The 16201-nt window shown below is 42.9% G+C and overlaps 1 protein-coding gene across 1 annotated transcript in view; it reads left to right on the top strand.

The window, feature by feature from the left end:
• CAPN1 (calpain 1) overlaps positions 1-7648 on the top strand; it is a 55250-nt gene extending 47602 nt beyond the window's left edge. Inside the window, exons 15-22 of the mRNA XM_054035593.1 lie at positions 50-115; positions 2509-2566; positions 3011-3075; positions 3330-3398; positions 3679-3757; positions 4571-4687; positions 5468-5526; positions 6397-7648. Coding sequence (XP_053891568.1) covers positions 50-115; positions 2509-2566; positions 3011-3075; positions 3330-3398; positions 3679-3757; positions 4571-4687; positions 5468-5526; positions 6397-6423 — 540 coding nt within the window. The 3' untranslated portion in view covers positions 6424-7648. The remainder of the gene's footprint in view (positions 1-49; positions 116-2508; positions 2567-3010; positions 3076-3329; positions 3399-3678; positions 3758-4570; positions 4688-5467; positions 5527-6396) is intronic.
• The last annotated feature ends 8553 nt before the right edge of the window (positions 7649-16201 follow it).

The raw sequence follows: 16201 nt of genomic DNA, 5'->3' as shown, positions 1-16201 counted from the left end.
TTTACTCTTCTGAGAAGTAGCCAATCAAAAGTTTGTTCTCTTTCCTCAGAAAGTGCTTTCTGAAAGTGAGATTGATGACAGTTTCAAGCAACTTTTCAAGCAGCTCGCTGGAGCGGTAAGTGCGCTGTTCTTACTGAGTTAAGATGAAGGGGCAAGTATATATCAAACCTGCTAACTTTGGAGGAGATGTGGCTGCAGCTCTTATTCCTTTGGCAGTGGGTGGAAAAGCAACGTGTATAAAGAAAATCTATGTACTATATATAATGGTCCCATTGAGGAGTCCCTACTTATTACAATAGCAAAGAGTCCTGTGGCATCTTATAGACTAACAGACATATAGGAGCATGAGCTTTCGTGGGTGAATACCCACTTCTTTGGATGCTTGTTTACAATTACAATATCATTTTGTGAGCAGCTGGAGCAAGTGTAACCTTGATTTATGTGTTCCCAAGTAAGAGTTTAAAGATCAGAAATAGAACCAAACTGCACTCTTTCAATTTGATCCTCCAGAGCAGTGACAGATAATTTAATTTATTGGAGGACTGTGAATGACATAATGAGTGATAGAATTAAAGATTTTATTTAAAATAAAATTAGTTGAAGCAAACAGGCATTACTATATAACCATACATTGCCTTTATGCGCACATTCCAGATGAAAGGGTGCATCCAGAAATGATCAGCTCTGGATGAGAAGGGGAATATAATCCTCTCTCTAATGGTATCTTAATTGCGAATGAGTGCACTAATATAAAATTAGCATACTACTATTTTTATAATCAATTGTAACAACACCCCTTAATTAATTGTCTACCTTTTACCATATCTATATTTCCACTACCATATTTAATCTTCTGTACACCCAAACCGAATGTCTTTTACTTATTGCCTAAAAATATCAAACATCATTCTAATTATCATTTGTGTCAATGCAATGAAATATTACCAATATTTCAAACCATCTAAAAATTTCCTTACAACGTTGCTAAAATCAGTTAAAACAAAAACATATTTATTACTTGACCATAATTTATCTCTAACTTGCCTCTGAATTGTCTCACTTTACTTCAGTTATATTTTACTAGGCCTTATTATTATCAAGCCCAATTTTAGGCCCAAAAAACAATTCTTTATTTACATTACAATCTAACATATACAAGCATCATCTCTATAGGTTACACAAGATAAAATGCTTTCCAATTATTCAGCAAAATCAGCTGGCTGTATTGTTTGTCCTCTTTCGGGTTTAGGACACTTGAGGTGTGAATTGTCTAATTCTAAATCTTTTCTCCCCATACCATTCTTAGTCCAGCTGCTAGACTAATATTTTGCTTCACGTGATGTAAGAAGATAAGTATGATTAGACCTCAGTAGCTGAATGGATTACCTCCAAAGCAAAATGAGGTTCTATATGAAATGGTGTTGACTATCTTTTTAGGTGGCACTTTTCCCACTGCATCGTTACCAAATTAATGCCTCCATGTGGTAGTGGGAGGGAGCACTGCTGCTGGAGGTTTTGCCTTGACAGTTTATGGTAATTAAAGTTGAACATGAGCTCCCTCTGTGATGGTAATTAGCTAAGAGGGCAAACACAGTCTTTGGATGTATAAGCAAGGTAATATAAAGTAGGAGAAAGGAGGTGGTATTACCTCTGTACACGGCATTAGTGAGACCATTCTGGTGTCCACATTTCAGAAAGGTTGTTGAACAATTGGTTAAAAGGTACAGAAAAGAGCTACAAAAATGATCCACAGTCTGGAAAACATATCTTAGTGTCGGAGACTTAAGAAGCTCAGTCTATGTAGTTTACTCAAGAGAAGAATGAAAAGTGACTTTATCCTGTTCCACAAGTAAATATATGGGGAAGAGATTTCTGAAAATAGACAGCTCTTTAATTTAGCAGAAAAGACACAATGAGATCCAGTGATTGGAAGCAGAAGGTAGACAAATTCAGACTAGAAATAAGGGGACATTTTTAACAGTGAGGGTAATTAATCACTAGAATAACTTAGCTAGGGATATGGTGGATTCTTCATCACCTGAAGTCTTCAAATCAATACTGGATACCTTTCTAAAAGATTTGCTATAGCTCAAATAGAAATTATGGGTTTGATGCAGAAATTATTGGATGGGACTCTCCATCTTGTGCTATGCAGAAGGTCAGACTAGGTCCCTCCTGGCCTTTAAATCTATGAATCTCAAGTCACTGACTTCTCACAGAAATATAGAGGGTTTGGTCCAAGTCATTTTAGCCAAATTCCAATTTGAGTAATGACATTCTGCCTCTCAAACGTCTCCGGAAGTTTCGGTTGGATAGCATATTCTTCACTTCCCCTCCTAAACTAATGTGTGGTGTTGCTTTGCACTGTTACTTGCTGCCATAATTCATCTAATAAATGTGGCTGCATCTTAGCAATGGGTGGTTCTGTACATAATTTGTACATCAGTTTAATCACTTTGGGATGAGAGACACTATAGAAATGCAGTATTATTTCTTTGGTTCTTCCAGGATATGGAAATCAGTGTCTCAGAACTGCAGACTATCCTCAACAAAATCATAAGTAAACGTAAGTAATGGAAAAAACAGCATCACATAATTCAGCTGACCTATTAGTGTCATAGTCTGAATCTGGGTATTTCTTGGTCAGTCTCTGTAATCTAGCATACCATGTGGTTCTCTTCTTGAAGTAGTACCAGCAGTCTGATGCACCCAGACTGGTAGCTGTAGCTTGGGCACTGGCACTCTTTTTTGAGCATCAGTATAGGAGACAGAATCAATATATTTCTCTCTTCTACTGGTTGGAAGCAGTCTCATTATCTACTAGCAGAGGATGGAAATGAAAATAATTATTGCCTCACTCCTGCATTAAGGTTGCATTCTTACAAGAAATCTAAAAAGAACACAAAAAAGCTCAAGTGTTTGTAATGAGGACGCTAGCTTTTCACACAGTGCATTATAAACAACTCTGCTATGTGCCTTAACTTTGCCCCCTCTTTGCTTTAAATTCCAGATAAAGACCTCCGGACTAAAGGGTTCAGTACTGAGTCATGCCGAAGTATGGTGAACCTCATGGATGTATCCTCCTTCTGCATCTTTGTTACATCCACATGACTTCCTGGCCCTTTGGGTTGTGTCATGCCTGTAAGATGTAGACCAGTCATTAGGGGATTTTTTTTTTAATTAAGTAAAAATGACATATTATAGCTGCCAGGGTGCTAGTGTTTAGTGGAGACGTGGATTGGTTTCTTCTTGGGGTGTGATGGGAGAGGAAGTTCCTCTTCAGGAAGTAAGCTTGCAAACATTTCTCCTTAATAATTTTTCCTGAATAGAGAGATGGAAATGGGAAATTAGGACTGGTGGAATTCAACATCCTCTGGAACAAAATTAGGAGTTACCTGGTAGGTGAAGTTGCTATTGATGCCCCGCTTCTGCTTCCTTTAGCTTATCCATATCAATCACAGAGAATTTCCGATGTCACTTGACAATGCTCTGGTACCAGCACTGACAATTTGGTGCTTTTTTTTTAATCCAGTCTTTGTTGTTCGTGTACACAGCAATGTGATATTTTTGCACATTTTCAGTAGACTGTGTGACTCTGTTTATTTCAGTCCATGAGATTTCTTACCCCACTGCAGGAGTGTCCAGTACCCTCGTGTCCTTTTTTGTTTTTTTGTTAAGGTTGTCTTTAGGAAGTTTGATTTAGACAAGTCTGGATGCATGAGTGCCTATGAAATGCGAATGGCGCTGGAGTCTGCAGGTGATGTATTACATACTTTGATGGAGTTAACTTACTACCTTCCATTTAATTCATTTGTCAGTTAATTCATAATCTCTTCCATCAGAAACCAAACAAATACCATTTGTACCCTTTATTCCAACCATGATGGAACCAAGGTTTTGATAGGTTTGTCCAGATAATCCATCTAAGCACTGTAGAAAAATGATCAAACGGTTGTACGATAGGTTAAAATTCTGAGCAAAGCCAAAGAAGAGAGCTCCAGTAAGATCTGTGCAACTTTGTTTTAGATGTAGCTGATCTAAGTGCTACTGTGCTCTGCGCAAGAAATGATGTGCCCTCTTGTGGTTGCACAGAAAACCTGAGTAGTTGCTTGTTACAATCCAAAATGACAAGATTTGATTGGTAGTAGCAAAGAATAATCATATTGGATCAGATCAGTGGTTCATCTAACCGCTGTCTATCCTGTTTCCAACAGTGCCCATACAAGCTGCTTCCTGTAGTTATGGAGTAACCTGCCCACAGAGAAAGTTTCTTCCTAACCCCTCTTGGCTAATGTCCTACAACATAAATATTTATATCCCTTCCAAAACTCTTGGGTTTTTTAATCCTTACTATAACTCAGGATATTCTGGTTGTCCATATAAATGGCCAATCCTTTTTTGAATCATGCTAAATTCTTGGCCTCAATGATGAATAAACAGATCTCTCTATACATACACGACTTTCCAAGAGTGGTCTGTTTACTCCACGTAATACCTGTGTGGCCTGAAATCAAGTGGTCTAATGCTGTTTTAAATTGCTTGACTTTTTAATATAGTAATGTCTTGACAGGCTTTAAACTGAACAAGAAACTGTATGAATTGATCATCACCCGTTATTCTGAGCCTGACTTGGCTGTTGACTTTGATAACTTTGTGTGCTGTTTAGTGCGACTTGAAACCATGTTCAGTGAGTACAAATTTCTGAGAGTATTTTTATGTTTCTAACTTGTTGTTTCTTACCATGTGGGTATGAATTTCCTGTTATGGTACTATACAGATATTTTTGTGCACAACCCAGCTGGAAATCAGACTCTAACCTACTCAGCTTTAAAATATTCTCTTGATCTGTGCCAGCTCATGAAGTTTGGGTATTAATGCCCATGGTACCAAGTAACCCATTTGGTGCTGACCGTGAGTATTTTCCCAACAGTCAGCATTCTGCATTGGCACTATTCAAACTCTCGACTGTGAACCATTGATGGTGCTACTCACAGAATATTTAATAACTGTTGTAAAGCTATTTATTGGGATTAACAGACTATCAAAATGGTAGATGGTAGAAGGCAGGGATAGCTCTTCGATGGCGAGATTACTTGTTGAAGCATCTGTTAATAATTTTATTGCAAATACCAGCACTCCCGTTTATTTTTTAACCCCGTCTTTATTTAGATTTGAAAGGGCTAGGTCCTACCTTTATTCTGTTGGCAGCAAGAATTGTACATGTGTTTCATTCAATGGATTCTGATGCAATGTTGGATTAAAAAGCAGTAAAGGGAAGGTAAACGTTCTCCAGCAGGTTTTCTTGGTGAAGTGGTACCTACTCCATTTGGAGATAATTCAGAGGTATACTACTTTCTATAGGAGGTCTGAGAATTACCCAGAGGCATAAAAGTTTTTAAACGGTGCAATTAAAAAATAATAATTACAAAACATTCCCCTCTTCCCCCCCCTTTTCCCATCTCTATAGGGTTTTTTCAATCTCTGGACACAGATAAAGATGGAATTGTCACTTTTGACTTATTTAAGGTACATACTTTTTTTCCTCACCTGGTTTGTGTGGGTCTCTTACTTCCCATAGCTGTCCCTCTGGATTAGATATTAACACCTCCCATGTTAGTCTTGCTCTTCCCCTTGCTCATTATTCTATGAGTCATAAGAACAATAATTACAATTCACTACACATTCAACCACAAAAGAGGTAGTGATAGTGTTCTCTAGTATTTAGTGCAAATGATAGAGAATTAGGATTTCTTGGTTCTGTCCCAGCCCTCTCACCAATTTTGGGCATATTAGCGTGCCTCAGTTTACCCATCTCTAGCAGGAATACCTACCTCATACAGAAGTTATGAGGCTTTGAATTTATTAATACTTACTACTACAACTACTAATTTGTGGTCCTTGATGAAAGTGGCTATGGATATGCAAAGAATTATAATTACTAATCTGTAAATTTGTTGCAAACACCAGTTTGCCCCCAAAATGTTCCCATAAACTACCTCAGTTTTTAATACAAACTGGTAGATTTACCAAGTCTTTTTGATTTATGTTATCCCAGCAGAGTAATGATGTCAGCTAGTGGTCTCCTCATCTGGGGCCTGATCCAAAGACCACTTTTAATAGAAGTCATTCCACTGCTTTCAATGGATTTTGGATCATGCCCTTAGGTGGATATGAAAGTAGAATCTGAAAGGCTTGGAGCAAGAAGAGGGCGTAGACACACGTTTTTATTGTACAAACAAACATGTTATGCTATACATTCTTTGGAGTGTTCCTCCCTTTAGATGTAGTACAAAGAAATGTACACTGATTCCTGGTTAATATGGTAATTGTTTCAGGTGGAAATGGAGATGAAGGTTCCTGGAGATGATTCACATTCTCTTTCTTTCTCCTCTGCAGTGGTTACAGCTAACCATGTTTGCTTGAAGAAGAAAAGGAACCACTCCCACCCAGCCATTCAGCTTTCTTCCCCATGTAATCTCATCTGCAAGTGCCTTTGCCTTGGGATAAGGGGAGGGGGGTGTCTCCTCCTCCTTGCTGCCTCTATTCCTTGCCCCACACCTACAGAAGCCTCACTTTGGACAAGGGGACCCCACGCCTATGCATGGAGATACTCTTATCAGTTCCTACCCTTATGCCTGGTTGACTTGTCCTTGGAAGCCTTTCTGCACCTTCTCTCAGGCAGCTAAAACCATTCTGTTTTTAATTTTTAGTGCAACATTTTGGTGAGAAACAGCAGGACACAATGCCAAAGCCACATATGGGCCTTCTCATTCAATTATGTGCTCATTTTTTTAAAATGGATAAGTACGTCTGATGCCAATGGGGGATGATGCTACCCTCTTGTATAGCCCACCATACAGAGTATCCTAGAAAACTTGCTGCCTTCTGGAGGTCACGTTTTCTAGGCTCCTTCTCCACACTTTGCTTTTTGGATTTGTTTATGATTGCTTTGTTAGTGAAGATTCTAACTAAAGTGCTAAATATTACAATTTGCCAAGGCAACCGCTTCCCCTCCTCCCCCTCCCTTCCTGTCCCTGTATTACTGGTCTTTACTCTCCCTTCTTCTCCCCTCGCCCACCCCCAGAACTTCCATTTCAGCCTCTGGCTTTTTGTTTTTAAATTTCCTGAGACAGACGCCAAAGGGATTAGGGCTGTATTTGCAGGTCTCCTTATATGAGCCCTTTTCCATGCTCTTTATAGCTGAGAATATACATGAGAGAGGAACAGTGAGAAAGGGCCCAGCAAACTGGAATGTATGCATTTCATTCATGGTGCACTGTGAAAAGCCTTCACCTTAAGATGGTTGACCTGGGATTTCTTGTGCCTCAAGACTACATAGCCAAACACCTTTCACCTGTTTCACCTTTGCCTTTCCACACTGCTGCTGTACTTATCTAAGCTTAAAGTAGCATGAACGTTCTCCAAAGCTTTCTCTCCCTGAGGTCAAACTGTTCTTGTCATTTGCTATTTTTTATATTCCTGTATGTGATAAGGGGATTTTGAGGTGATTAGCATGCTTATTTAACATTGCCAGGAGTGTCAATATCAGGGATTATGTTACACATACATACTGAGTGGTTTTATTTTGTATTGTAGAAACCGAATGTTTTAATGTCAAAAATAAATTTTAAAAGTACTATTAAAACTATTTTCTCCGTGTTTATTCCTTTCTGTTCCTTTTAAAAATGTAGCTATCCTGTCATTTTGGGTTGTTAGCTTAGCGCATATACACAAAGCTCGAATACAAAGCAAAACAAACTCTATATCCAAGTTTCTCTGGTTCAGACTGAACTTAAGTGGTTATGTGCCATGGTCTAGGCCAACAATCAGCCTCCAGAGAGAAAGATTAACTGGCACTCTGAAGTGTGGAGTTAAAGTTAAGGTGTAAAATATACTGAATCTGAGAAGCCAAATAGTGTGTTGAATTAAAACAAAAAAAGTGTGCCTACGTACCACTCATGTTGAAAATAATACTTTTAAAATCAATTCTAGCATTCTGATTATCTGCCCCCGGGTTTCCCATATTATAGTCATCAAGTATAAATTGTTTATAGCTTCACTGAGGTCATGAATTTGGAACTATGACAATTACGACCCTATAACAACTTACATCAGATGAAGCGCTGCCTCAAACAGATTAGTATTAGCATAGGAGACAGAAAATGGGGTAATTTGGATTATTGCCTACAATAATTTTACCAGTAAGCATCATAGATGAATCCATGTTTGAAGGGTTTAGGGATTTTGAATATTTTAATCAGACTGTTAATTCAGTTTACATTTGTTTGATATGTTAGAAGCATAACTATCCTTAGCATTGGTCAGTAAAACAATCATTCTGCTAACTTGGCTCTTTAGCTGCAAAATTGTGCAAGTGAGGGTATGTCTACACTATGGGATTAATCCAGATTTACAGAATTCGAATTTTGGAAACAGATTATATAAAGTCGAACGTATGCGGACATACTAAGCACATTAATTCGGCAGTGTGCGTCCATGTACCGGGGCGATCGTCTATTTCCGGAGCATTGCACTGTGGGTAGCTATCCCATAGTTCCCGCAGTTTCCTCCGCCCATTGGAATTTTGGGTTGAGATCCCAATGCCCGATGGGGTCAAAAACATTGTCGCGGGTGGTTCTGGGTACATCGTCCCCCTCTCTCCAGGAAAGCAACGGCAGACAACCGTTTCGCGCCTTTTTCCTGGGTGAACAGTGCAGACGCCATACCACGGCAAGCATGGAGCCCGCTCAGCTCAAGACAACAGTCATCAACATTGTAAACACCTCGCGCGTTATTGTGCAGTTTATGCTGAACCAGAACCTGCAAAACCAGGCGGCAAGGAGTAGGCTACGGCAGCGCGGCAGCGAGAGTGATGAGGACATGGAATTCTATCAAACCGCGGGCCCCGGTGCTTTGGAGATCATGCTGTTAAGGGGCAGGTTCTAGCCGTGGAACGCCGATTCTGGGCCCGGGAAACAAGCACAGACTGGTGGGACTGCATAGTGTTGCGGGTGTGGGACGATTCCCAGTGGCTGCGAAACTTTCGCATCCCTAAGGGCACTTTCATGGAACTTTGTGACTTGCTTTCCCCTGCCCTGAAGCGCCAGAATACCAAGATGAGAGCAGCCCTCACAGTTGAGAAGCGACTGGCGATAGCCCTGTGGAAGCTTGCAATGCCAGATAGCTACCGGTCAGTCGGGAATCAATTTGGAGTGGGCAGATCTACTGTGGGGGCTGCTGTGATGCAAGTAGCCAAAGCAATCACTGAGCTGCTGCTACGAAAGGTAGTGACTCTGGGAAATGTACAGGTCATAGTGGATGGCTTTGCTGCAATGGGATTCCCTAACTGTGGTGGGGCGATAGATGGAACCCATATCCCTATCTTGGCACCGGAGCACCAGGGTACCCAGTACATAAACCACAAGGGGTACGTTTCAATGGTGCTGCAAGCACTGGTGGATCACAAGGGACGTTTCATCAACGTGAGCTGGCCGGGAAGGGTTCATGACGCTCGCGTCTTCAGGAACACTACTCTGTTTAAACGGCTGCAGCAAGGGACTTACTTCCCGGACCAGAAAATAACCATTGGGGATGTTGAAATGCCAATAGTTATTCTTGGGGACCCAGCCTACCCCTTAATGCCATGGCTCATGAAGCCATACACAGGCAGCCTGGACAGTAGTCAGGAGCTGTTCAACTACAGGCTGAGCAAGTGCAGAATGGTGGTAGAATGTGCATTTGGCCGTTTAAAAGGTCGCTGGCGCTTGTTACTGGCTCGGTCAGACCTCAGCCAAACCAATATCCCCGTTGTTATTTCTGCTTGCTGTGTGCTCCACAATCTCTGTGAGGGTAAGGGGGAGACCTTTATGGCGGGGTCGGAGGCTGAGGCAAATCGCCTGGCTGCTGATTATGTGCAACCAAACACCAGGGCGATTAGAAGATCACACCCGGAAGTGCTGCGCATCAGAGAAGCTTTGAAAACCAATTTCATGACTGGCCAGGCTACGGTGTGAAAGTTCTGTTTGTTGAAATCCTGCCCCCTTGATTGACTCATTCCCTGTGAGCAAACCACTCTCCCCCCTCCAATCACAGCTTGCTTTCAAAGGAAATAAAGTCACTATCGTTTAAAAAACATGTATTCTTTATTAATTGATTATAAACATAGGGAGAGAACTGACAAGGTAGCCCGGGTGGGGTTTGGGAGGAGGATAGGAGGGAAGGAAAAGGCCACTTAAAAAAAAAAAAAAAAAAATCAATATAATGACAGCTTTTTGGTTGGGCTGTCCACTGGGGTGGACTGGGAGGGTGCACGGATCCTCCCCCTCCCGCGTTCTTACACGTCTGGGTGAGGAGGCCTATGGAACATGGTGAGGGGGGAGGTTAAACAGCAGCTGCAGTGGCACTCTGTAATCCTTCTGCCGTTCCTGAAGCTCCACCAGACGCCGGAGCATGTCCATTTGATCACGCAGCAGCCCCAGCGTTGCAGTCTGCCACCTCTCATCTCAAGCGTCCCTCATGACCTCACGTTCACTTGCATCTTTCCTGTACTTTGATACAGTGTCCTTCCACTCATTCAAATGAGCTCTTGTGGGTGGATTCCATGATTTCCGAGAACATCTCGTCTCGCGTCCTCTTTTTCCGCCACCTTATCTGAGATGCCTTTGGGACGGAGGAGGGAGGCTTGAAAAATTTGCAGCTGCTGGAGGGTGGGAAAAAAGGAGAGAAGTTTTTAAAAAGATACATTTTACAGAACAATGCTTATACTCTTTCACAGTGAACAACACTATTCACATTACATGGCACGTGATTTCAGTGCAAGGTCGCATTTTGCATCTTAATATGGAGTGCCTGTGGCTTTGGTGTTAGAGATCACAGACACAGGTCCGGGCAACAGAATTCAGCTTGCATGTGGCCATGGTGAGCCATTGTCTTTCGGCTTCTGCACCCTCCTTTCCCACATACCACGCAAAGCCCTTTGAGTGGTGCGGTTTTCCTGTTAACCTTCAGCAGGAGAAAACAAACTAACCCCACCCCCATCCAATTCTCTGGGATGATCGCTTTCCCCCTCCCCCCACCGCGTGGCTGGTATCAGGGAAGATCCTTGCTAGCCAAACGCGAAAAGCTCAGCGCCAATTCCCCCCCCCCATCCCCCACGCTTGGCTAACTGCAGGGAAGGATTTCTTTTCAGCCACAGGCAAACAGCCCAGTAGGAAGGGCCACCTCTGTCCCCTTAATTAAATTCCCATATTTCAACCAGGTTACCATGAGCGATATCACTCTCCTGAGGATTACACAGCGAGATAAAGAACGGATGTTGCTTGAATGCCAGCAAACACCGGGACCATACACTGCCAGGCTTTGTCATGCAATTATACCAGATTACTTGCTACTAGCATGGCGTGGTCAAGTGTCCTACCATGGAGGATGGAATAAGGCTGCACTGCCCAGAAACCTTGTGGAAAGGCTTTTGGAGTACCTCCAGGAGAGCTTCATGGAGACGTCCCTGGAGGATTTCCACTCCATCCCCAGACACATTAACAGACTTTTCCAGTAGCTGTACTGGCCGCGAATGCATCCCAAGTCCTCTGGGCAAAGTAATCATTAAAAAACGCTTAAAATATAAAACATGGTTTAAAAGTAAAAGGTAAACTCACCTGAGGTCCCTTCCATGGGGTCATGGTCTTGGATACTGCCTTGGGAGGGTTGGGAAGGTACTTCAGTCAGGCTGAGAAAAAGATCCTGGCTGTTGGGGAGAACGGAGTGCTGTGTGCTCTCCGCAAGCTCGTCCTCCTCCTCTTCCCCATCCGCAGAATCCTCACGTGTGGCTGAGATTACCCCCGCTCGGAATCCATGGTCAGAGGTGGGGTAGTGGTGGTGGCCCCCCCTAGAATTGCATGCAGCTCAGCGTAGAAGCAGCATGTCCGCGGCTCTGACCCAGAGCGACCGTTTGCCTCCTTGTTTTTTTGATAGGCTTGTCTGAGCTCCTTGACTTTCACGCAGCACTGATCTGAGTCCTTATCGTGGTCTCTCTCCATCATGCCCTTGGAGATTTTTTCAAAAGTTTTGGCATTTTGTCTTTTCAAACGTAGTTTTGCTAGCACTGAATCCTCTCCCCATATAGTGATCAGACCCAGTACCTCCCGTATGGTCCATGCTGGGGCTCTTTTTCGATTATCAGACTGCATGTTTACCTGTGCTCTCCACGCTGGGCAAACAGGAAATGAAATTCAAAAGTTCGTGAGGCTTTTCCTATCTACTTGGCCAGTGCATCCGAATTCAGATCGCTGTCCAGAGCGGTCACAATGGTGCACTGTGGGATAGCTCCCGGAGGTCAATACCGTCGAATTGCGGCCACACTAACCCTAATTCGAATTGGCAATATCAATTTCGGCGCTACTCCCCTCGTCGGGGAGGAGTACAGAAATCGATTTTAAGAGCCCTTTATTTAGAAATAAATGGCTTTGTTGTGTGGACGGGTGTAGGGTTAATTTGATTTAATGCTGCTAAATTTGAATTAAACTCATAGTGTAGACCAGGCCTGAGAGAATGTTTGTAAAGTGCTTTGACATCTTTAGGTAAAAAGTTCTAGGTATAAGAATGAAGCAAAATTCTTTTATACTCAATCTATTGCCTGAGCAGATTCCAAATTGATTAAGGATGTCAGAAATCCATACTGTTGGCTATTGGTATATAAAGTGAGATCTGCATGTTACCAGTCTGAATACCTGTCCTCAATTACCCCATGGCTTTTTTTTTGCGCTTCGGCAGTTTGAGCGGCCGTTTTTTTTGGCTTGGGGTGGCAAAAATGGTAGAGCTGGCCCTGGCATCTGTGGAGATACAGAATTCATCTGTCTCACATAATTTTGTATTTTCCCGCATAAAAAACATTTTGCCTACGTACCGCAGTTCCACCTTTCACACTAGAGGCCGCTGTGGTGCCAGAACAACCAGCTGCATTCATGAACCACAGCGGCCTCTGGTGGGCAAAAGGGGGAACTGCAGCACTTAGGCAAAATGTATTTTATGCGGGAAAATACAAAATTCTATGCCAGTGCGACAGAATTCCCCCAGGAGTAGAAGTTCATCATAGCACCCTGCCCGCAGAGCCAGGTTAGGACAAAGTGGGGCACACAAGACTGCTGGGGGGGGTGTCATAGACTGGGGTTCAGAATGGCTAGTGGGGGGGGGAAGACTAGAGCATGGGCTCAGGAGCTAGTGGGTTTACTGGTTGAGCCTGGGGATGGGGGGGCTGCAGAGACCCGTGGGGATGAGGGGTGCAGGGACAGGGGCAGATGTGCCTGACTGAATGGGGGAGGTTTGGGGTCAGCCAGGGTCTGTATGGGGGAGGTATCCCAACACCCTAACAATCCCCCCCACCCCCCAAGAAAAATCTCCCACCCACACCCAACATCCTCCAGCTTCACTCCTAGGCTCCTTCCCTCTCCCTCAGCTCCTCTGTTACCCCTGACTCCCCCAAGCCTTTGCACGGCTTCTGATAGGTGCAGAAAATACAGTTCTGTATTGTAATTTAAATGAATTACACAACATTCGGTATTAACATACCTAGCAAGGAACCTATTTGTCAAAAAAAAAATTGTTTTTATCTGTATTGTTACATACTTGCTGACAGATATTTTGAAATAAATTACTAAAATAATTGTAACTGGCAAGATTATATTGTATTATTTTGACAAATAAAATACAGAGTTTTGCAGAATTTTCAAATATGTGCAGAATTTTTTTGGTGCAGAATTCCCCCAGGAGTACTGCAGTGTAGACATTTGGGCTCAGTGAGGTTCCTAGAGTCAAAACTCAAGCTCAAACAGCTACACTGCAGTTAAACAGCCCTTTAGCCTGAGCCCTCTAAGCCCGAGTCAGCTGCCACAGGCCAGCTGCAGGTATTTAATTGCAGTGTAGACATACCTAAGAGCCATTGTGACAGAGTGTGAGTAGTCTAAGGCTGACTCACCACTCTGTGCACTTGGTAAGTGTCCCCACATGAGCAGAAATTACAAGATAATTGAATAAGTACCAGCTGATCAACTAGTCAATAAGGGGATTCAGCTCATCAGCTGAGGATGTCAGAGAGACAGAGAGGTGGAAAGCTAGAGGGAAAGGCACATGAGCCCAGCATCTCAGAGAGGTGTGATGTGTCTTCCCCTCCTGCCCTGTGCCTTGGTAGTAGGTAAAGGCTTGGTGAAAAGCCTTATGTTGCAAGGAACATTGTAAATAAAGCACATAGCGTTGAATTTGCCAGTGGTGTGCATGAAGACTGTGCAGTAAGGAATCCAAGATGAGAGAACCCTGTCACTGACAGTCATGGACATTTTAAAGTGATACCTCACAGCTAGGGTTGCCAACTTTCTAATTCCAGAAAACTGAACACTCCTGCCCCGCCCCCACTCACTCCATCCCTCCATCGCTTGCTCTCCCCCCACCCCCCACATGCTCATTTTCACCACAAAGCTCAACAGGCACCAGGAGAAGACCAGGAGCTGCAACTAGGGTGACCAGATGTCCTGATTTTATAGGGACAGTCCCGATTTTGGGGTCTTTTTCTTATATAGGCTCCTGTTGCCCCCGACTCCCGTCCCAATTTTTCCACATTTGCTGTCTGGTCACCCTACCTGCAACAGTTTGAATATGGGAGATGGAATGTGTGATTCAGATACCCTTCACCTCACCAGGGAGAGATTTTAAACACTACTAGAAAATTAAACTTTTTAAACTATTTCTGAAGTGTAAAGAAGATACAAACAATATAAACCAAAAGTAGTTTTAATGAGAGTGCCAATTGAAACTACTTACATTTATACTTCTGGCTTTTTTTGCCCCATCATGCATGTATTAAGTCCAATAACTTGTTAAATAGTTTGTCTGGTTAAAGCAGGTGTCGGCAACCTTTCAGAAATGGTGTGTCAAGTCTTCATTTATTCACTGTAATTTAAGATTTCACATGCAGGTAATACATTTTACATTTACAGGGGCTGGCAGACGGAACCCCAGACTGGCAGCGGGCTGAGCAGGGCCAGTGGTGGGGACCCCGGCTGGCAGGGGCCAGCAGATGGAACTGCCTGCCAGGGTCTCGGCTGCTGGCCCCACTCAGCCCGCTGCCAGTCTGGTGTTCCGTCCGCCGGCCCCTGCAGCCGGGGTCCTGGCCGCCAGATCTGCTCAGCCCACTGCCGGCTCAGGGTTCCGTCCATCCAGCCGGCAGCAGGCTGAGTGGGGCCGGCAGCCGGGACCCTGGCTGGCAGGGGGCAGGCGGACGGAACCCCAGGCTGGCAGCAGAGTGCCACTGAAAAGAAGCTAGTGTGCCGCCTTTGGCATGCGTGCCATAGGTTGCCAACCCCTGGGCTAAAGCATATGTTCCAGAAGTGCATCTAGTCTTGATTTAAAGACCTTATGAGATGGAGAACCCACCACTTCCCATTGTAATTTGTTCCAATTGTTAATCACTCTCACTGATAAAAATGTGTGCCTTATTTCTAATTTGATTTTTTTCTGGCTTCATCTTCCAGACTTTTTTTATGCCTTTCTCTGCTAAATTAATATCAGATACTACAGGGCTCCTTATTTCCCCATGAAGATATTTCTACACCATAATCAAGTCACCTCTCAGTCTTCTTTTTGATAAACTAAACATATTGAGCTCTTTAAGCCTCTCACAGTAAAGCATTTTCTCTAGTCCTCAAATTGTCTTTGTGGCTCTCTTCTACGCTCTCTCCAATTTTTTAACATCCTATTTAAAATGTAGACACCAGAAATAGATATAGTATTCCAGTATTTCTTTCACCAGTGCCATATACATATACTCCTACATGCTAGTGTTGCTCTCGAGAATGGATGAATAATAAAAGGGTGAATAGGTCAAAGTGAATTTAAGCTTCAAATACAGGTGATTAAGACAGCTAGTAAGAATATAACTTGTAAAATTGATCCCCAATTTCTGTTTTACTTTCTTGGGGGTTAATGGGTAATCCAAAAGGGAAACTAAGAATCTGCTCCACCCTTAGCTCTATTTTCTTAATAATTTGATTTGCTCTTGACAAGTACAAAACCGGATTTGCTCATGTCACATCATCTGTATAAATGTTGTGTATAATGCAACATTGGTGCAACAATTCTGTTCCATCTATGAGAAAATGGACTACAGTTCACATTTGTTAGTGGTGATAACTTGTGGAAGTGATAAACCAGTAAA

This window comes from Malaclemys terrapin, chromosome 7, assembly GCF_027887155.1.
Source record: "Malaclemys terrapin pileata isolate rMalTer1 chromosome 7, rMalTer1.hap1, whole genome shotgun sequence".
Taxonomy (NCBI): Eukaryota; Metazoa; Chordata; order Testudines; family Emydidae; genus Malaclemys; species Malaclemys terrapin.
This window is presented reverse-complemented; position numbering and strand designations above follow the sequence as displayed.